This window comes from Callithrix jacchus, chromosome 5 (assembly GCF_049354715.1).
Source record: "Callithrix jacchus isolate 240 chromosome 5, calJac240_pri, whole genome shotgun sequence".
NCBI lineage: Eukaryota > Metazoa > Chordata > Mammalia > Primates > Cebidae > Callithrix > Callithrix jacchus.
Window position 1 is genome coordinate 99,537,602 of NC_133506.1, and position 22,585 is coordinate 99,560,186.

The 22,585-nt window shown below is 54.3% G+C and overlaps 1 protein-coding gene across 1 annotated transcript in view; it reads right to left on the reverse strand.

Moving 5' to 3' along the window:
* Window positions 1–3,996: 3,996 nt before the first annotated feature.
* Window positions 3,997–22,585, reverse strand: part of TMEM132E (transmembrane protein 132E) — a 67,211-nt gene continuing 48,622 nt past the window's right edge. The window contains exons 2-9 of the mRNA XM_035300844.3: window positions 16,051–16,981; window positions 14,441–14,587; window positions 13,959–14,151; window positions 12,999–13,142; window positions 10,279–10,484; window positions 8,140–8,428; window positions 7,041–7,232; window positions 3,997–6,123 (exon numbers count right to left, since the gene is read on the reverse strand). Of these exons, the coding sequence (XP_035156735.1) occupies window positions 5,065–6,123; window positions 7,041–7,232; window positions 8,140–8,428; window positions 10,279–10,484; window positions 12,999–13,142; window positions 13,959–14,151; window positions 14,441–14,587; window positions 16,051–16,981 (3,161 nt within the window). The 3' untranslated portion in view covers window positions 3,997–5,064. The remainder of the gene's footprint in view (window positions 6,124–7,040; window positions 7,233–8,139; window positions 8,429–10,278; window positions 10,485–12,998; window positions 13,143–13,958; window positions 14,152–14,440; window positions 14,588–16,050; window positions 16,982–22,585) is intronic.

Consider the following 22,585-nt stretch of genomic DNA (forward strand, 5'->3'; position numbering starts at 1 on the left):
TGCCCCAAAACTACCCACGCTCCGTGACTTAAATGGGGGTCCCACAGCCTTACCTCCGCTACTGAGCACATCAAATCCTTAGAGTCCCTTCCCTCTTCTTCTCCCACTTGCAAATCTTTCCGACCTCATTCCCTTCACTTTCCAACATCATCAGGAGGCCTCAGGATGTAGCGGAAAGCACGGAGGTTTGGAGCTGCTGCCAGGTCACTTCTAAGCTGGAAACCAGTTACTTGCCCTGTCTGTGTGCTTGCCTCCTCATCTGTAAAACAGCCATAATTCCTATCTTCCACGACTCTTGTTAGAAATACAAGTGTTGTCAGGCACAGTGGCTCACGCCTATAATCCTAGTACTTTGCGAGGCTGAGGCAGGGGGATTGCTTGAGGATAGGAGCTCAAGACCAGCATGGTTAACACAATGAGACCCCATCTCTACAAAAAAAAAAAATAAATAAAAATGTAGCTGGGTGTGGCAGCACATATCTGTAGTCTCTGCGACTCAAGAGGCTAAGGCAAGAGGATTGCCTGAGCCCAGGAAGTCCAGGGTGCAGCAAGCTGATTGTGCCACTATATTCCAACCTGGGTGACAGAGTGAGACTCTGTCTCAAAAAAAAAAAAAAAAAAAAAAAGAAATACAAGTGTCTAACTAGCAGGGCCTCTTCAGGGAGGACGAGGACACTGCCTAGAAGTGGTGATTCCCATGTTTTTACATATGGGGAAACCAGGACTCAGAAATAGTGACGTATCGGCTGAAGGTCACATGGCAAATGCACTGTCAGACCCCAGGAGTCCCTGCCTACCTATCTTAGAACGTTTTGTCCCTTCAAATGAGAGTTTCCTTCCCTGGCCCACTTACTGTGTTTTTCCATTTTCTCAACTGCGTTCCAACCTCACTCCCCATCCCCCACTCACTGAAGCCTTCTTTTTTTTTTTGAGACGGAGTTTCACTCTTGTTACCCAGGCTGGAGTGCAATGGTGCGATCTCGGCTCATGGCAACCTCTGCCTCCTGGGTTCAGGCAATTCTCCTGCCTCAGCCTCCTGAGTAGCTGGGATTACAGGCACGTGCCACCATGCCCAGCTAACTTTTTGTATATTTTTTAGTAGAGACGGGGTTTCACCATGTTGACCAGGATGGTCTCGATTTCCTGACCTCGTGATCCACCCGCCTTGGCCTCCCAAAGTGCTGGGATTACAGGCTTGAGCCACCGCGCCCGGCCTGAAGCCTTCTCTTGAGTGGAGTAGTACACTGTGCCGAGGTCAGTGTTTGTCAAAGACAAGCATGGAGGAGCATCCAGGGCTGGTGTGGAGGGGATAGCAGGCAGTGTAGGGCTGTGGTGGGGGCGGGTAGGGTGAGCTCTGGGCAGTTACTCTGAATCTCCTGGTCTGCCTTCTCTGGCCCTGGCTGTCTGAGAAATCTCACTTTGCTAGCAAGCTGATTCATGGGCCTGGCTCCCTGGGGCTCCCTGAGCAGCTCTCTGTCAATAACTATTCTTTACAAGGTCCCTTGATTCGTTTTGGGGGTTGAAGACAAATTTTTAAAGAGGAGTGCAGGACCGGGGCCATTCCAGAGGGGCTGTTAACTTAATGTCCTGCTGCGTTCGAACCAAGCCAGCTCCCGTTCAAACTCCATGAGGGTCAGGAGTTGACGTTTCTTGCAATTGCTTCGAGTTCTCACATTTGGACACGGGGTGAGGGATGAGGAGAGAGAGACACAAATTACAGAACAGGGCAGCAGGCATGGCTCTGGCTCTGTTCCGAGTTTGTTATGTGCCTTAGGCCAACTGTTCCTCCTCTCTAGGTCCTCGTTTCCCTGTTTGTGAAACCCTGGGTGCCTGCAAACAACATTCCACTTTCCTGCCTGGGGCAGCCTGGTCTCTGAAGTTCATCTGGGAAAGAGATCTCTGCAGCCAAGCAGTTCACGTCTCCTCCTCATCGTCCTCCTGTGGGGTGAGGAGTGGGTGGATTCTGTAGCTGAATCCCAGCTCTCTGTTCCTACTGCCCTGGCTCAGGGCCTCATGCTTTCTGCTACAGCATCATCTTAACTGGTCCCCTTTCCCCTCCATCCTCCCTTCCTTTACAAGCGCCGAACTTCAAGTGTGAGCCTGATTCCCATCCTTGCTGGACCCGTCACCCTCTCTGGCCTCCAGACCCCTGCATGTGTGTTCTGTGCTTCCCCTCTCGCCAGGGACCCATGTTCCAGGCACAGGGAAAGCGAGTGCAAAGTCAGGCAGCAAAACACAGGGTGTGGAGCCTGTAGCCTCTGTCCTTGCTGGACTGTCCCTGGCCTTGTCCTCAGCAAACTCAGCTTCAGTTGTCTCCTCCTCTCCTCCTTTGTGCCCTCTCAACCCAGGGTAAAGGTTGGTCATTATCACAAATGACAGTGGGTAGCTGACTTATCCATCTTCCCTATGGGGTTGGGGGTTCCTTGAGGACAGAGCCACAGTTTTGCTTCCTAGGCTCCCCTTCAGGGTCCAGGGCATAACAGGAGTTTAATACATTGAAGAAACAAATGGCTTCATGTTCCAAGCAACCCACCCCACCCAGCACATGCCCCCAACCTGGGGTATTCTTCCTGGATTTACGTCTATGCTCTCCTCAGCTCTCTTATGAGAACCCGAAGGTGATGAAGTGATAAACCTCAAGTAAGGTGGTAGAATGTGCACTATCCCCCAACAGGGATAATGAGAAAGCCATTTATAGTTTGTATTTGGACTTAATTTGGGAGGCAATCATTTGTTGAGCATTTGCTAATTCCAGGGACCACGTTAAGCACAAGGGGATTAAAAAAATGACTGAGACCACCATACCCCTCCAGGAGCATGTGGTCAGGGCAGTGTTTGAATGGCAGATGTCTGCTGTTCTGGGAACTCAAGGAGAGCCCCCCCTGTGGTTCTGCTTTGGGCTCAGCTTTCTGGTAGCTCCTGACTTGTTGCTGAGCAGCATCCATTCTTTGTTGCTAAACATACCTTGGGCACAGCTGCTCAGTCTCTAGTCTTCCTTTCAGATCTATGCCTTGCCTGAAAATTAAGACCTGGTTGTGGCAAAGTCCATTCATCGATACCCTCAATGCGCAGCTATCTGTACTAGGAATCTGTCTGCTGTCGGGAACTGTGCAGAGTGCCTTCCACACATGAACCTATTTAATCCTCACAACCAGCCTGGGCTGCACCATCCGCTGAGCAGATGACGGTGGGAGGCCAGGCTTCCTTCCACAGTGGGCAACAGCAAGTCTGGGCAGGTGCCAGAGTAGCCCCAGTTCTGCTGCTGGATGCTCCTGGGACACATGCTGGTTACTGTCCCTTTCCTTTCCCAATGCTGCCAGAGCCACCTGTCTATGGGCACTGGAGGCTAGCCAGGTAGCCTTGGCTGAGCTCCTGTGCCCCCTAGGTTGCTGCCTGGGCTGGGGTGTGGGCTCCCAGGGCCTCATGAGAGGCTGTGTGCACACTCATAGTTCAAGTGTGGCATGAGGTGCAGCTAGCCCACAGCCCACTGATGGGGAGGGGCACCCCAACACGCCTGTGCTCTCTCCTGTCTGGCTTCTAGCATGTAGATCCCCAGGCTTTCTCCATCAACCCCAAGTGGGAGAGACGATTCCGAGAGGTGGGCTGAAGGCACGAAGGAAGCTGGAATAACTCAGGTGGGCACACCAACCCTCTCACCCCTCTCATTTTTCTGTGCCCCCCAGAAGACCTTTATCTGCAGATCCTGAGGCAGGTCCTTTCCTCCCCTGAGCCAATCAGGACAGAGCCTTAGAGGAGGCATCTCTTTGTAAGGACACATTTGTGGGTCAGCGGATTCTTCATCCCTTGACCTAGGCATCCCAAAGCACCAGAGGGTCTGAAGGGACCTGCATGCTGGGGGAGGAAGAGCAGGACCACAGCCTAGTCTAGCCGAGTTTTGGTCTCATATCACGTAGTGTGCCCACTGCATGTGTGTACTCGTTTTGTGAGAGTGTGGTTACCCATGCACACAAGGAAGAGACAAAGCCAGCCACCATGTACTGTCTGTTCACGGGAGCTGCTGCCCCCACCTCCGGTCTGACTGCTTCCATTTATTTAAGAAAAATCTGACACAGTGGTGGGAAGAACCCGAGAGAAAAATGGCTGTGGGATGGGGTAGGGGCGACACTGGCTCCCTTCTGCGTTTGCCCACCCTGAAGTCCCTCACAGCATTCCCTGGTGCCCTCTACTGCCCTCCCAGGTTCCATCTTGTGGGGAATAAGTGACTGCCTGCCCTGTGCTGTGGCGGGAAGGCGCGGTCAGCAGGGTGAGGGGTGGCTAAGGCGTAGTAGTGTTGACCTTGCTGTGGGGGAAGGGGAGGCAAGGAGGTCCCCAGGCCTCTGGCTCTGGGGTGTGATTTGGCTAGAGATGGATCCAGGACTCCTCCCCCTTTGGGTCCCTGCCCAAAGCCCCTGGGGCAGGGGTGAGAGGCCTGAGTACTCAGGAAGGTGCCTGGCTTGGCACCAGACCTCTCTGTAGAGTCAGCTTCCCTGTCCTGGGAGGCACCCGAATGCCGGCAGATGCTACAACTGTCCCCCAACCCCCATATATTTCATCCACAGCAAGATCCTTGGCAGGGCAGGCAGCCACCACCTCCCCACCCTGCAGGACAGAAATCCCTGAATATTGGTTTGAGGAGTCTTTGTGCAGCCTGTGACACAAGACCCCCACAGGGCCCCCTGCACAGGGGTACAACAGGGGGGATGGGAGGCGGGGCCGAGGCACAGCGTGCGCCCACCTGGCCCCAAGCTGGACCTCCTTGCCTCACTCTTGCGGCAGGGGGTTGCTTAAGATGGGAGGAGCTTTGGAAAGGGTAGAACAGAGGCTGGGGTTGCTTTCCTCCTTGAGAACCACTGGAGGAAGAGTGCTCCACCTGCAGGGGGCTAGACGAGGGTATCGGTGTGAGGCGAGGGCAGGCCCAGTCACAGGAGTCAGGGCCTGCCCCGCACAGAGCCAAGCTACAAAATCAATTCAGCCGCCCAGAGTCAATGTGAACTGGGAGTCCTGGCTGTGTCCTGCTCCACGTAGACCCTGTGGGGGGAGTCCCTGCTACTCCAGCTGGCACCTCTATGCAATCTCTTTGATTCTGCGCATGTAATTGTGCAGGTCCGGGGGTGCAGTGGGCCGCGTGGTGCCCGCCACATCGGGGCAGCCCCAACCAAGGTCCTCTTCCTCCTCCTCCTCGTCCTCCTCTCCAGCGGGAACCGAGTCATAGGCCAGCTCCTCTGATGGCAGCGTGGTGAAGGTGGTGAACTTGACCCGCTTTCGCTTTGAGGTGGGCGAGCTGGCGGGGTCCTCTGCTTGGTCCCGGGCCGAGCCTCCCGAGGAGCCATCGCCCCGGCCGTGCACCTGGCTCTGGACGCTGGTCTGCGAGCTGCCACTGCTGTGGTGGTCACCGTGGCAGCAGGCGGGCACGGTTTCTAGCTGGTTGCCTGCCGGCGGCGAGAGCTCCCCTTGCACCCGCAGCGGCTGCCCGTTGCCCAGGAACACCCAGTGGTGAGAATGGTCCATGCTGGTCTGGCCCTCGGGCGGGATGCGCTTGTGCCGGTAGCGCAGCACGAAAACGATGCAGTTGATGAGGAAGACAAGGATGGCGAGGCAGAAGACGCCCAGAAGTGCGTACATGCCGATCTCCAGGTCAGTCAGACCCCGTGGCATCTGCAGGAAGCCTGTGGGCAGTGGCAGGAAGTCTTCTGTGGGTGGCACCATGGGGCTGGCGGTACCTGGGCCGGGGGCCTCTGGTGCGGGTAACGCAGAGCCTGGCGGGCCAGCTCCCCGGGCCTCGTCCTCGCCTCCGCCAGGCCCTGGCTGGCTGGGGCCTGGGTAGTCGTAAGTGGGGTCCTCCTCATCCCTTCCAAAGTGCACCCGCAGGCCCACAGGGGTCGTGGCCAGCACGCTTTTGCGTTTGGTTTTCTGGCAGCTCTCGGAGATGGTTAGCTCTGCGCGGAGCAGCTCCCCTGCCCCCTCGGCCTCAGCCACCACCAGAGGGAAGGCCCGGTCCTGGGTCACAGTGGCCACACGCTCATCCAGGCTGCTCACCAGCAGTCCGTAGTCTCGGGGGCTGTAGAGGGAGAGTGGAGCTGTGGTGCCATCACTGTAGGAGAGCCAGAGGCTCAGGAGGGCTTCCTGGAGGAGGAAGAGAAGGAGGGGAGAGTCAAAGAGCTTGTTCAGGGGGCTTCCTGCTAGATTCTGGGCTCTATGGGCTCAGGGACCAAGGACCTCTGGCTCCTGCTGTATTCTCAGTTCTGGAACTGTCTGGCTTGTGACAGGAACTATTGTTCAAGCGAGAGTCCTCCTCACAGGTTGTGGGGAGGGTAAACCCCAGGCCATGGCATCCAGGCCTCATACTGCTCTGAGGATGCTCTTGTCCACTTCACCCCTCTCCCCTTAAGGTGCAAAAGGGAAGTTTTGCCTTAGGTCTACCTCAAGTCCCTTCTGCTGCTGGAAGAGCTGGTGTCTCCATGCCTGACCTTGGGCTTACCCCCATCAGACAACTGGCCATTGAGAATACACACCCACTCCCCACTTCTGCCTGTTGGCTAAAACCTTCTGAGAATTACCACCCCTCCAGATGAGGAAGCAGGGCTCAGAGAGAAGTGATTGTCTTGGTGTGATGGAGCAAGTTAGGGACAGAGGACCCCTATGTCCTGACTCCCAGCTCAGTATTTGATGCTCACTCATCACTCCCCAGGACTCACACCTATCACTTTTCTACTTTCGTCCTGTGGCTATGCCTACGGTGTGTACTTGGGGCTCCAGAGATGGGTGAGGGTACTTCCTGGAGGTGACAGCCATCTGTGAATCCAGGAGGGAGACCCTCAGAGGGAACATGCTCGGGTGGCAAGAGCAGCAAGCAAGACCTTGCTCAGACCTCCCGTGTAGATGCAGCCGTGGGGTTGGCAGGTGCACAGGACATGAAGGGCAGAGATCTTCCATTTCCTAAAGCCCTAATTTGGGGACTCTTGGTGCTAGGGCAAAGCAGAGCCTCCCAGTCTTCCCTCCATACCACCAACTCCTGGCTGGAAACCGGCTGCTTGGCCCACCTGCTTGAGGAAGCTCAGGGTCTGCTGCGCGGCTGTGGTGGCCAGGATGGTGTGGCTGCTCCCAGGGCTGGGCCGCAGGGAGAGGGCCAGGCTGGCTACCACCTGGGCCTGAAGCTGTGTGATGCTGACCTTCTCCTCCGTCACTGTCAGCAGCGTCTCCCCGAGCACAGCCTCCGTCAGTGGAGACACCACCTGAGACAGAGTGGGACTGGGTGGGAGGGAGCCAGGAAAACAGCACCCCACCCTAGTTATCCAAGATCCCCAACTAGGGAGAAATCCCAGCACTGCTGGAAGTGGGGCCCAAAAGGTGAGGCAGGCTGGGAGGCAGGACTCCTCAGCTCTGCCTTAGGTCTGCAACCAGGAACCAGTGTCCAGAGGTCATGAGAGGGTCAGAGGCTCACAGGAGCCAGGCAGGAACACCAATGAGAGAGGTGGGCCAATTCAAAGGAAAACAACAACTCCTGCACCCATGTGCAACCTCAATGTCAGGGAGACAAAAGGGAGTGGTGAGCACTGTGGAAAAGGAGGGAACTCATTCTCTTATAAAGGAGGTACCAATACTGGCTTCAGCTGATTGTTGCCAGGTTCATTTTTTGTGAAACCAGAAATCTATATGTATTTTTTAAATGAGAAATCTCCCAATTTAAAACAGATTGGATCAATTGAACAAAGAAAATATGTCTACAGGCAGATTCTAGCCCATGGATCATAACAATTTTTTAGGTAGATGATTTCTACCCACCCCATTGTCAGGGTAGAAACAAGTCAGGAGAGGTCCAAGTTGAGTTCCTAGATCACCAAATGCACCTTCCTGTACTCTAGACTGGCTGACTCGTACCTGCTCCTCCTCTGCTCTCAAGGAGGGGTCTGCTTGAGTCACCATGCTGAGGACTGATAAAGGTTGATACAGCTTGGAGTAAGACCTTTTACCAGAGGAAGCAAACAGAGCTTGACCTTTGATGTGGAATTTCAGACAAGAGGCAGGCAGGGGAGTGTGTTCCGGGGGCCAATTGGGGTTGGGAACACCTGAGTTCTGTACCCACAGGTAAATAAGGATCCTGGCCCTGCCCCTTTGTGCTGGGACAGAAACCATACCTACCTTAAAGGGGGTGGTGCCTGGCTCCAGCCCTGCCAGCGTGCTGCTGTCCACCATGTGTGCCACTCGGGGGTCGCCCACCCGCATGAAGTCACTGACTAGGTCGGTGACCTCCACCAGCCAGTCCGGGCCTAGCATGGTGACCACCTGGTCGGTGCCCTCAGACGATGTAGTGTGGAACTGGGTGAAGACCTGCAGGGTGGCATGCTGGTACTGCAGGGTGCAACCACGGCTCGCACTCTGCCGCCGCTCCTCCTCCTCCTCGTCCTCATCCTCGCTTTCCCGGACTGACCTGGGGTGGGGACGTGCCATGCTGAAGGCTTCTCACCTTGACTCTGACCTGCACAGTTCACATCCCTCACCCTTGCCCTGTTGGGTCCTCCCAGCTCCCTGTGGTGGGAAGCTCTGCAAAAGCAAACCTCCTCTGTGGCTCATGCCTTCTAAGTTTGGAGCCAGGAGTCCCAGCCTTCTCTCTCCTAGAAAGGCACCTTCTTCACCCTACCTCGTGTCCCTCTCTGCCTCTTCTTGGTTTAACCCATGCCTGGGAATAGCTGCTGTCAAATCCTAACAGCAACTGCTGCCTTGGCCTTTTCTTCAGCACTAAACTTGTGCCTGGCACTGTTCTAAGCTCTAACCTGGAGCAAAAGTGATCCTTCTTATAAGATGCCAGAAATCTTAGCTGAATTGTGTCCTGCAGTTGTGTGGAAAGCAGAACCTGTAGGTGATGAACTTAGACAATTAACTGAGGAGATTTCCAAGCAAGGTATGGAAATTGCAACCTGGTTTCCTCTTGCTGGTTTTAGTCAAATGTGAGATGAGAGACACACATTGATAAACTGTGAAGTAAACAGAACCTGGACTTGATGATGTAGGAAATTCTCAGTCTATGCACATTGCATAAGATGCCAAATTGAGAGGTTTACTACCAGGAAGGTGCGCTCTGGCAAGAAAGCCAAGTTTTTTCTCTGTAGCTAGTGCTCTGTTGGTGTACTGGAGGATCAAGTGACCAGAATATTCATTCAGAGGGTTCCTTTACCTGGGTTAATTTAATCCTCCCAAAAATCCTATGCGGCAGCTGTTCTTGTGTCCATTTTACAGATAGAGACGGAGGCACAGAGAGATTATATAAGTAGTCCAAATGTACGCAGCTAGCAAAGAGCAGAGGCAGAATTTAAACCAGGCTGTCTGGCTTCAGAGTCCATCACATCCTTGCTACTCAAAGCAGTATCGCCATCACCCAGGAGCTGGTCATAAATGCAGACTCTCAGGCTTTATCCCAGACCTGCCCAGTCAGAATCTGCATTTTACTCAGATCCCCAGGTAATTCGTGTACACTTTAAAGTTTGACAGGTACTGGTCTACACCACTTTGCTCTTTCAAATCTGAGTTGAACTCAGCCCAGTTCTCTCTTGGCTGCCTGTTTCTCTCACCCGCTGCTTCTCTCTCCAGCCCCACCCGCCTCCTGCTCTTAGCTGCCTGTTACTTTCCTGTCTTCTCTTCCCTGCTGGGCTTGTCTCTCCAGCAGCTCTGAGGGGGTGATTGGAATGTGGTGAGTATACTCGTATATGCCCCACATATGGGCACCCAAGCCCAAAAGGGAGCCTGCGTATGAGTCAGAGTGTGCTTGCACTCACGCACTTGCTACTGTGGCCTTGGCGTGTGCCCAGGCTGGGGCACATGTGTACAGGTGTGTCTGCTCCATTGTGTCTGCCCGACTGCTCTCTTACCCTGTCTCCCCAGCCAACTCCTTTCAGTTCATCCTTTAAGACTAAGCTCAAGAGTTGCCTCTTCCAGGAAGCCTGCCTTAACTTACCCTGGAAGAGGGGGTTCTCTCCTTGTGCCACTTGATTCCCTGCACACAGGGCTTCCCACCGACCACCATGCTCTGTGGCATTCGTATGCCTTTCTCCCCTGCTGGACTGAGACTGGCAGGGTTAGGCACCGGCCACACTCACCCCATCTCTCAAACACTTGCCATTGCCTAGCACACAGTAGCTGCTCAATGAAAGTTTGTTGACTGCACACCCAACCTACAGACTGTGTATACCAAGGGCCTTATGCCCATATGCAGATCAGACTATGGGCTGAGGCTGTATTCACCCATGAGCATCCCAAGTATCTGCCATAAGAGGGGAGCTTTACCTCCGGTCGGGGAGGATAGGTACCCTCCAGCCCTTCACTTGGCTGAGGCGGGCATCTGAGAGCTCAATGTGCAAGGGCAGCTTGGGGACCCAGACTGTCATTTCCAAGGGGGCATTGAGGACGTCGTAGCGGAAGGTGACCCTGGCGTTCATGGACCCTCGAGACTCTTTTCCGCTCACAAACACATAGTCGCAGCTGCTGGATACCTGGGGGAAGGGAGGAACAGTTGGCACATCTTGCCCTCCTGTGAGGCAGTGCAGGGGACTTCAGTCTGACAAAAGGAGGGAAAGTCTCAGGAGAGGGAAAGTCCCAGGAGGGTGAAGGGAAGGAGGCACTGATTCCTCGGGGTGTCCTGGCTTCCATCTCTGCCTCTGCTTTTTCTCCAGATTACCCCTTGGTGCCCTCTGTGGGAGGCTTTTGTTCGTTAATGAGGAGCCAACATGCAAATGCTTTTAGAGGGGCTATTCCTGACCTGCCAGAGCCACACTTTGGAGGAGGCTCCTGGGTGAGGGGCCTCTCAGGGCTGGCTCCCCTCCCCCAGCAGGACTGACAGGGCTCTGGAGCCAGGGGTCTGGCAGGTAGAGTCCTCTACGATGCAGAAAAGGACATGGGCACTTGACTGGGCAGGGTGGAAGTTGAGGTGGAGTGGGTGGGGATGAGGGGCAGGCCCATGTCTTCCATGGCCTCTCTGGCATGGCTGCCCCAGGAGAATGGGTAGGTAGTTAATTTCTGGCCGGGGGGCTGCTAGACCAGGTGTGGAGGTGAGGGAACAGGAGAGGAAAACTCGGGACCAGAGAACCCCAAGCACAGATGGGTGGATGGCTGTCACCAACGGATGTGGCTGTTTTAATTGCCTGCCCACCTGGATACCGACTTGCATTCCTAGAGGTTCCCTGGAGGGAAACCACATGCCTGCCGAGTACATCTTGGTGGATACCTGTGCCTACTCACAGAGGTGTCACTGCCAGTACTTTAGGGCAAATGCAGATGGCTCTGTGTTTTAAATATGCCCACGCACACACCTGGCACCCTGGATCCTGTGTGTACATGCACCTAGGTGCTCATGCTGGTGTGCATCCATGGGTGCACAGCCTTGAGTTTGGTGGGAGGTCTATCATTCAGCTGGTGGGCTGAGGTGCCCTGAAGACCCTGGAAGGACCCAGGGGCACTGGGACTATGGCTCATCCATGGAGATGAGCCCCCGAGGCATCCCAAACCCTGCCAGCTCCCATCATCGTCCCAGAGGGGTGGGTGGAGGGATGGGAGAGCAGCCCTGCCAGAAATGCTCATTTCCCACTTCAGAAGGCAAACAATTCCATCTGCGGACCTGCAAATTCCAATTAGAATGTGGCAAACTCCATACGGACCTGAGTATATTTCATTGAGATTTGTAACCAATTTCATTTAGAATCTTCTCCAATTCCCTTTGGTATCAAAGCAAGCATAACTTGGTTCTGGTCTGCTCTGGGGCTGGGGTGGGGGAGTCTGAGTAGCAGAGAAGGTGCTGGGTGAGGGCCCCTGGGAGCAGGCCTGTTTCTTCCCATCCCAGTCTGCCAGCAGTGGACAGCCCCACAGTTCCACTGAGGCTTCTCTGAAGAGGGTGATACAGTGGAAGGGGGTGGGTACCAGACCACCTGCACTGGCTCCCTTGGAAGGCATCCTTCCTGGATCATAGAGAGATGAGGTGAGCCCCATGCTCCCCAGATTCAGAGGGACCCAGAGGCAAAGCATAGACAGAGCAGGAAGAGGACACCTGCATCCCAACTCCTGCTCTCCTTCAAGCTGAATTGTTTACAGGAACAAGAACAGATTCAGTTGTCTAATCATCTGATTTTGGTGCCTGCTGGAGGGTGGCACAGTGAACGGGTGGCACCGTGAACATCTGGCCCATCCCACAGGTACCAGGGCTGGACATCCGCTCACACCACTGCCCACTCTACTGCCTCCTTTTCCCAACTCCTCATCTCTGTTCAAGGAATGAATCTGGAGCCCTCTTGGGGAGGTGGCCTAGCTAGGTCATTGAGTTAGATGGTTGTCATGTGGGCTGGGCTGTGGAGGACCCGGGGCCCGAGTAGGCCCCTGGGGAGGAACTCGGGGGCAAAGGGGGGCTGGGGGAGCTCACGGCTGAGAGGAGGCTTTAGGAGTTGGAGGAGCTAGGTGTGGGGCCTTCAGTACACAACCTTCCTGCCTGGCCTAACTCACGTGTGTCTTGAGTCTTCTCCCTGAGCTCCATTGTCTTCATCTGATCACTCACACTCTGGGTTCAGGGCAGGTCTTTGAGGGATCCTCTCCCTCACCTGCCTCCCGTTACCTTGCCAAGTGTCTGCCACACACTAGGGTTCAATAATGTCTTGCTAGATTGAGTTCAAGTTGTTGACACTGCCTTCTCCTCTCTGGCCTGTTTCATATTCCTACAAAAAGCCCTCCCAGAATGGCCAAAGCAATATCCAGGGGCAGGAAGAGGGTGTACCATGGGAGTCCACAGACTTGGGAATGAACCTTTTCATAGAGGCGTGGTGAAGCTTGGGACGCAGTAAGGCCAGTGCTGTGGGAGGAAAAGGATGGAGCAGCTGCTGCAACAGAAGGAGTCAGCACAGGGAGACATGAGTTCAGTCTCAGAGGATGAATAAGACTCAGCCACCTGGACTCTGGTTTGAGGTTCCACTCTCCTGAAGGCCTAGGGCTTCTTCCCCAGGGTCCCCACCTTCCAGAATGCCCACCTTGATGATGTCTTCATTGTCAGACTCGCATTCCACCAGGGCAGAGACATCTAGGACGAGGCCAGTCACCTCGATGGCAATGACCTTGACAGGGATGGCGACTGTCCGGCCCGTCAGAATGGCTGTGTTGATGATCTCTGTGTCCTGCAGGGAGGAGAAGGGGAGGGGGCTGTGCTTCTGGTCCCCTTCTGTCCCAGGACACATCAGCCATGGCCCCGGCTCCTGGACCCCCCACTCCTCAGCTGCACAACCTTCCAGGGGGACACTTGCACATGTGTGCAGGGACAGGCCTCCACCCTGCCTTGCACTCCTTCTCAGATGGTCTGCTCACTCGGGCTTCTGCAGGGACCTCAGGGTCCACCTCACTGTGCAACCAGGAAACAACCCTCCCCCAGGCCTGTGCCATCTCCTCTTAAACAGCTTCCAGGCTTCTCAGGACTCACACAGTAATGTCTAACACACTTGCCTGGCCATTCAAGCTGCCCTGGGCTGGCCCCAGACAATCACTCCAGCCCTACCACTCCAGGACACTCTTTGAAAATTTACTGTTCTTTTGAACAAACTGCTCAAAATGGTACAATTCAGATTGTACCTTTGCCCAAGTAGTGTGCTGCTGAGGACACGCCCTGCATCTCTGAGAGCCCTTCCTCCCAGCTGACCTCCTGGACTCACACCTGAGGCAGTAGCATTGCTGCCTCCTCCTGCAAACTTCCCATGAGTGGTCCCTCCATGGTGACATCTCCCACCTCTGTCCCCCTGATTATCTGCTGTTCTCATGGCTCCACAAATATAGCACAGATGCATACACCTTCTCTTGCAGGAATACCTAAGCGTGGCAGGAAGTGTCACACATACACAACGTCGGTTTGTACATATACTCAGTGGTTCACGTTCTTGTCACACAAATGCGCACACATGCATAACCCAGGCATCTGCCGGGCCAGTCACCTGTCTGCTCACCATGGCCAGGGGCAGGATGGCTTGCACATCCCGTTGAATGACCGTCAGCTCGGTGACTGCCCGCTCCAGCTCAGGCAGGGCGCCGTGGCCACGGTAGTCGATATGCCACATGATCCTCCGCTTGACCGACTGGCTGGTGAAGTTCTCCATTTCAAAGTCTAGCTGCAGGATCTCCAAGGGGCCCTGGCCCTCCCTGCCAGGGTAGGGGAGGGAAGAAGAGCAGAAGATGAAGGGCTGGGTACAGCCCAGGAGCTCACAAACCCTTAGTGTGGACCCCAACCCTCCCTGGCAGCTGCCGGATGGGACCCTCTGAGCCTTCTCCAGCCCATCTGAGGTGCTCCAGCCCCAGACCTCAGCAACCCCATTGACCAAGCCCCAGCCCTTCCACCCCCACAAGCCCAGCTGCCTCCTTCAAAGCTTCCCCACTCCTCTCAGATGGCTGCTCTGTAAAGAGGTGGGTAGATGTGCCACCTCGGGCTCACCAGGGGGTAAGGGGTGTGCCCTGAGCCCAGGCCACATCCACAGTGGCTGTTGAGTGCTTTGCCCCAGTCAGCAGCTCCGAGGTCACATGCCACTGGCCACTCCGTGACTTGGTACCTAGAAGGGTCACACCCTTCTTGGCCTTCACCCTGGGACAAAGTGGGAAGAAGAAGAGGGAGAGGGTCAGGCTATGATACAAAGTGGCCCAGCTGGCCACCACCTCTAGGCTGCACTGGGGGGAAGGAGAACAGATGAGCTAAGTTACCCTGAGTCCTGGATGTTTCAGAAGAATGCTTCCGATGAATTTGGGGAATCTGGTATCACATAGCTGAAAACTCTGACCCTTGCTGAAAGCTGCAATCTCTTCTACCATATCCCTGCCAAGTCTTTGCCTAACCTCTACTGGCATATCTCGGTGACAGGAGACTCACTACTGCTGCACACATCCCATTCCTTTTTCAGGAAGCCAGTGAAAACTAGAAAGATCTTCCCTGGATATGGTTGAACTAAAATAGCCACAGGTTCTGGGCAACAGAGAACAATTCCCCTCCATCTTAACTGTAGTAGTTCTTCAAAAAGCTGGCGAGGTGAGTGGGTGTTCTCTGAATCCTCTTTCCTTCAGTTCCTCCAGCTGGTTTTGCCATAGTTCTCAATCACCTCACAGCCAGTCACTCTCCTCTGGACACTGGACATAAAGTGTCCCATACTAAATACAGCACTTCAGCAGTACTCTAACGAACGTTGGCTGAAGGTGATTGGCACTTCTCTCATTCTGCATGCTCTACTCCTGTTAATGCAACCCAATATCTCTGATGACTGATTTCACTTATGTTCGCATTCTGGTATCACTGAATTAGGCATGACCCTCTCCAAGAGTATTTAAACTTGAAGGTAGGACGCTGAGGAGAGATGGAAATATTTAAACAAGTTGCAGGCTAATGGTGATGTTTCAGGTCCCGCAGAGAGCCTGGGGGTAGGGGAGCATTTTGTGGGTGTCCTCAGAGTCACCCACATAACTCAAACCATAGATTCCTACTGTGAAATATTATGTTTTGGGAGGATGTGATATAATTTAAGGCATATTTGAATTTGCAAACTGTGTCTTTTTCGTGGTGTAGGACAGAAAGAGCTGGGGATTCTGAAAATTTTTCTCCCAACTCTAAGACTGGGGTAAATGTCCCAACACACACACACACGCGTGCACGCTCCTGTTGGCTCACACACAAAAGGCTCCTCGTGGTCTCCATTTCTCTTCCTTGGCCTCAGTCTCCTTGTCTGTAAAATGTCTAAGGTCCCTTCTAATCCCAGTTCTCCAGTTCTATTATTCTGGATATCTATGCTTGTGAAACTGATATTTCTTCTTTACCATTATGCCATTTCTATGAGATCTAGAAACAGGGGCCGGAATGTTTGTTGCCATTAGATAAGAGCATGGAGGCTCCAATCAGTGAGGTATCTTCCTGAGGTTGCTCAAGTGCTGAGTGACAGACCTAGGATTAGGATGCTGGACAGGGATCCAGCTGGGAGGTTCCCCCCACCCCCAACCACAGGGAGTCAGGGATGCATTTGATCTAGGAAGGGAAGCCAGACCCCCACCTATCTCCCCTACTACCTGAGTGTGAAGTGCTCAACGCTGGGGCTGGAGGGTGAGGAGGAGTTGGGGGCCAGATAGAGGAGGATGCTGAGCACTTCCCCGGGCTTGAGGGGCCGGTCTGGCAGGCGGATCATCAGGTTGCTGTCCAGCCTGTGCTCCTGCAGGGTCCTCCTGGGGGGCGGGCGGAACAGGCTGATGCTCCCGATGCGCAGCAGGGGGTGCTGGGTAGGGCTCTCCGCCCGGGCCCCCACTCCGGGCCCGGCACCCCGGCGGGAGCCCCCGCAGCCCCCCGACGCATCGGGAGCGTGGAGCGTGTAGTAGAGCTCGGCCTGCTGGCTCTCCCCAGCCGCCTCGGGCTCCAGCCCGTCCGGGGACTTGCGGCGGGCCGTGGGCGGCGCAGCCGGGGCAGGGGGCCCAAACCAGGCCAGGGGCAGTTCTGCCCGCACGAGGCAAGTGGCCAGGCCCCCGCTGAGGCGGCAGGAGCTCTTGACTTCCCGGGCATCCCTGAAGGCGTGCAGCCGGACACAGGGCAGCCGCTCAGTGACACCGAAGTCGTCCCAGTCCCGGCCGGCCACGTAGAACAGCACTTGGGCCACAGGCTGCGAGGCGGGCACGCGCGCGCGGACGATGAAGGCCCGTACCTTCCAGTTGACCGTCAGGCGCTCGGGGATGTCCAGGGTGCTGGACGGCTGCAGGAGCTCCCGCGCCACCACCTGGCTGGTGCTGAAGGGCCCCAGCGAGACGTTGAGGACCGGCAGCTCCTTGGTCTGGAACACCACGAAGGGCTCGGAGCGCTGCAGGGAGCCATTGGCGACTGCGGGTGACGGGGGCTGCGCCTCCCGCAGGAAGAAGGCCAGCCGCGTGTGCGACAGGCGGTAGCTGACTGGCAGCACCGGGCTGGCTTGTGGTCCCGGCGGGCTGGGGCTGGCCGGGTGGGAGCGGCCAGATGCTGGGGACAGACAGAGAAAAGAGGCCCAGGGTGGTCAGGAGAGGCCACACTGCGACGCCAGAGCGCCGCAGCCTCCTCCCTCCCACCCCACAGAGGGCTGCCCACTCTCCCAGCTGGGCAGATTCAGACTGGCTGTCCATCCTGCAGTGGGCCCTGACCCTGGCTCAGGCCAGGCTTCCCGAGCTCCAAGCCTGGCACTCCCTTTAGTGATGTGAATTACCCTCCCACCACGGCTTCATTTATTTACCTGCGACAAAGGGGTAAAGCTAATACTATCGCCTTCATGAGGTTGTGAACCTTCACGAGATTCTATCCCCAGCATCTGAACTTGTAAAACAAGTATACAAATTGTTTCTGCCTCAAAGTGCCATTTTGAGGACTTTCAAAGTCACGCGCATAAGGGGTTGAGTGGACTCTGCTGAAGAGTCCCTGTGATCCCTGTTTATGCTTTACTGTGCTCTGTGCAGGACAGGCTTTAGTGTATTCCATCCTCAGATCAATGCTTTATGGTAGGTATTACTTTTTATTTTATTTTATTTAGTTTTTGAGACAGAGTTTCGCTCTTGCTGCCCAGGCTGGAGTGCAGTGGTGTGATCTTGGCTCACCACAACCTCTGCCTCCCGGGTTGAAGCGATTCTGTTGCCTCAGCCTCCCAAGTAGCTGGGACTACAGGCATGTGCCACCATGACCTGCTAATTTTGTATTTTTAACAGAGACAGGGTTTCTCCATGTTGGTCAGGCTGGTCTCAAACTCCCGATGAAGTAGGCATTATTATGATCTCCATCCACGCAACCAGTTTTCTATCAGTAACTTCCTTTTTGAGTGACAATCCTAACATCTTACAGATAAATGAACTAAGGTGCAGGACATGTAAGCAACTTGACCAAGTCACATGGGCAAAGGGGCCAGCAATGGGTCTCGAACCTGGGGTCCCCTCACTCTCAAACCCAAGCTCCTTAGTATTGCACCTGCTGTCTCAGCTGGTGTAGGGTCTCCAGGGATCCAGGTCTCCCTTCTCCTATTGGCCACACAAGACATAAACAGGGAATTTTATCCTCAGTCTCCAACACCTAAACATGAGCCTCCTCCCTCCTCTTAACTTCCTCTCCCCACCCACCAAGGAAGCTGCCAAGTTCTGGCAGTTCCGCCTCAGGCTGCCCCCTTCTCCTCCATTCCTGCCCCCGCTCCGGCCTTACTCCTGTCACTATGGTGACATACCACTGGCCAACAGGGTCTCCCCTCCTCTCGCATTCTCCTCCTTCACACAGCAGCCAGAGTGGGTTTCCTCCTAGACACAAATCAGACCTTGTTGCCTACCTCATTCCAAGCTCAAAACTTGCTGGACACTGCCAAGGAACAGGAAGGACCCAAATGGAGGTTTGAGGTTCAAGATCTTATTTTGGATCTCCCCAAGAACCCCGAGTCACATTCCTCAACTCTAAAATCAGGACAATGGTAATAATAATGCTGGTCTCGCAGGCTGCTGTGTTTTTGGGAATCAAATAAGAAAGCACTCTATAAATTGTACAACACAACACCAATGTGTGTATTATCAAAGAAGCTCTCCCATCTGCTTGCAAAATAAAATCCAAACTCACTTTGTACCTGAGTGTGACATTCAGGGCCCCCTACATATGGTGTCAGAATCCTTTTTCTCCTAGGACTCCTCCTCCCAATCCCCTGCTGATGGCTTAACTGGACAACTCACTGTCCTTCACACTCATGGATGCTGCCTTATCTCTCCTCCTTTGCTCATGCTGCACCCTCTGCATTAGGTTCTCTCCTATTTGTGCACATCCAAATCTGAATCTTCCTCCAGGGTTCCGCTCCAATGCTACCTCCTCCGTGAAGCCCTCCAAGATGTGCCCTCAACTCCTGGGAGTTTCCTCAAAGCATTGTCCTTCTCTGAGGGGACCTCCCATTCCTGCCTTCTGTGGGAGTTAGTTACCAGCCCTTGCACCAAGAAAGCCTTCAACAAATCATGGCTGATCTACACTGAGTTATCTGCAGAGACCTACGTCCCAAAGAGAAGACTCCTAGTCAGTTCTAGACATTAATTGCAGTTAATGCATATTTATCATTTTACCACTGTCAATTAAACTTTGGCAGTTTCACAAACATTCACATCTAGTTCCTCGCAAAAGCAGTGAACTAAAAATTCCCTGCTCTTGAGGCTCTGGTCTCAATATCCTTAAAAAAAAAAAAAAAAAAAAACTGCAGTTTAATCTTCCTCGTTCAAAAAATAAGGCAACGGGCTTGAGACATGACAAAGGCCCTTGGGGTCAGTTGTTTTAAGAGGCATGGCATGTGCTCTCGCCACCACTCCTGTGGCACGCTCCACTCGGGAGGACCCGAGCAGCCCTTAGGACCAACCCGGGAAATAATTGACAAGAAATGCTGGGAGCTGATAGTGGGTTGGCAGTGTGCAGCAGAGTCCAAATGAGGACAGGAAATTGTTTGCAGAGATGGGGAGAGCCTTTCTGGCTGGTGCCTGAGGTCTCAGAATGTGTCCCTGCAGCCTGGGGAATGCTGGTCCTGAGGCCAACATGTGGAAATGCAGGGTCCACATTTGAACTCTGCTTTGGAAGCAGCAGCCAGCAAGAGAACAGGCTTTGGGACTCAAGTGCAAGGCCTCTCCCTGCCACAGGCTCACTGTGCAAGTTGCTTCCCATTTTGAGCCTCAGTTTCCACCTCTAAAACTGCGGTGGTGACATCAGCCCCTCCCCCTCACAGAGATGTTGAGAGTAGCTGAAAGGCTAAGGACAGGACATCCTCTGGGACCTGCAGAGCAGCCCAGGGCAGGGGCGCTGCTGCATGTATGAGGATGTCCAGGGCCTTTGAGTGCTGGGGCCAAGGTGGGGCCCCATGCTCATCCCTCTGAGCTGGGAGAAGAGCAGCTGTGGTCAGTGAGCTGTCAGTACTCACCATCTAGGCGGGAGAGGGACAGGGTGGGAGGGGCGATGGAGACCCCAGAGCTTCTCTAAGTGGCACTTAGTCCCCTTTGCCCTCTCTCACTGTTCCAACTTCGCAGCTGACCATCTGGATTCCTTGGAAGCACAGCAGGGGCAGAGACCACCAGATGGGCACCGGACTCAGAGGGGCATGAAGGAAGGGACTGGGGAAGTGTGACTGCATGCCCCACCTGAATCCTCCCATGCCCCGAGGGAGGAGCTGGTCTGGCAAAACCAAGATCCTGGATCATCCAAACCATCTGCTGTTTTTGGAATATACTGAGAAAATGTTTCTACCCCAGGGCCTTTGCACTGCCATTCCTTCTGCCTGGAATTTTCTCCCCTTGATAGTCACATGTTTCTCTCCCCCCCTCTCTTCTCTCTCTCATCAAGCTTTGTTTAGGGACATCTGTCTGATCATTTATCTAAAGTAGCACTGCCTCTCCCCCATTCTGCCACTAATCTCTCTCTCTCTTTTCCTGTTTCATTTTCTTCATACCGCTTACCACCACCTAACTCTAGATTATATGCATGTGTCTGTTTCTGCCAACTAGAAATTAAGTTCCACAGAGGCACAGACATGGCTTTGCTCCCTGCTCTATTTTAGTGCTTACAACACGGCCTGGCACATAGCAGGCCCTCAATACATTTTTGCTGAAAGAATGAAATTCTCGGAATGAGTAGCCCAATACTGACTGGTATGCTGTGGGGGTAATGAGTTCCTTGTCCCCCGCCTTGGGGCATCCAGGAGGAGACTGGGTGGCCACTGACGGGAGGGCTCCTGGCACCAGGCCTAGGGGCTCTGGACCCTGTCAGCAATGCTGCAGATAAGAAAGCTGAGTTTCTGGAAGAAGAAGTAACTTATATCAAGAAAATAGCTGGCATTCAGAAGAGGGAGGCAGAAAGCTGACATTAGGGCATTGCAATTTTTGTATTTTTGTCACTGTGGCAAATAGCAGCCTCTCCCATCACCACCATGAATCACTCCATCCTGCTGGGGCCCTGCAATCTTCTCAGCAGTGGAGCAGGGAGGATCCCTGAGACCCTAGCACTAACCTCTGTTCTCCCACTCACTTATTCTGGAGCTTAAAGGAACCTGCTTGATCTCTCTGGATCTCAGTTTCCCCTGGGAGGTGGAGATGGCCCTGGAAGCCTTCCAGCGTGGCTGGAGAGGGAGGAGGTAAGACTGATGGAATGAGCAGATCACCTGATCTGTCAAGTTTTCAGAGACACTGTGTGCTTGAGCGTACACACGCGTGTGTGCTAACATGGATGCTGGGCCGCATCTCGGCACAGAGCTCTGACCACCAGACATTATGGAGCATGGCATGGGAGGAAAAGCTACTGGAAGTTTCCTTGAAGGGAGATAGATGCGGGATAGGGAGAAGGAAGGCTGATCAATACAGAGACAGGTCAGGCCAGGACCGGAGGTGGAAGAGAAGAGAGACTGGGGTGGAACGCACTGCTTGGACCCACCTTGGATGCACAACACTAAGGGGTGCCCACGCCCTCCAGACTGACCTGGGAGGACATATATGCATACATACGCGCGCGCACACACACACAGGCACACATACCATAGGCACACATACCCCCCCCCCAACACACACAGGCTGGCACCTGCCTGCCCCTCACCTCCAGAGCAGGCTGCTCACAACAGTTCTGTGGGCCCGATTCTGAACCCTGGCTCCACTGTGCCCCCAGGCTGCAACCCTGTTTTGACCCCAGTTTGCCCTGCAGACCATTCCTGTTGACAGCCTGGGCTCTGATTTGAGCCTCAGGCATTTGTGCCTGGCCCTGAGACCCTCTCCCTTGCTGCCGTCTCCTGAGGGAAGGGGCTTCTCCATGTCTTCTCTGACTTATGATGGGATGTTATGGGCTGAACGGTGCCCTGCCCTTGAAATCCTAACCCTCAGCATCTCAGAGTATGACTGTATTTGGAGATAGGGTCCTTAAAGAGGATGCTAAGTTAAAATGAAGCTGTGAGGGTGGGCCCTAATCCAGTATGAGCGGTGTCCTTATAAGAAGAGATCAGGATGCCGACGTACACAGAGAGATGTCGTGAAGACGCAGGCAGAAGGCAGCCGTCTGTGAACCAGGAAGACAGCCCTCACCGGAAACCACTCCTGCCGACGCTTTGACCTCAGGCTTCCAGCCTCCAGAACTGTGAGCAAATACATTTCTGTTAAGCCACCCAGCCTGTAGAACTTTTTCATGGGAGCCCTAGCAAAGTGATACATGGGGATTGGCTATTTCTGCCCCACCTGGCCTCAGTTTCCCCAGTAGAATATAGAGATACCATACAGGGGGGTATCTGCATGACTGCAGCTTTTGCACATGGGGATAAGGATGATGACTGAAGTGTTCCCAGCTCTCCCTAGCATCCCCAGCCCCTGCCAGACTGTGCCTAGCAAAAGATCTTTTCCATATAAGCTGGACCACCTCTGTTCTTCTCACAACCCAAAGACACAAATACATGAATAGAGGCTTGATCAGTCCTGCAGGAGGGTATCCAACCCAACAGGACCCAAGAGAAGACTTGCACATGGGAGGATCCTTTCATTGCCCAGCTCAGGCATCACCTCCTCCTTGAAGCCTTCTTTGATACCTTTCAAGGCCACCATCCTAGGCAGACAGCCCCTCCTCCTCTGT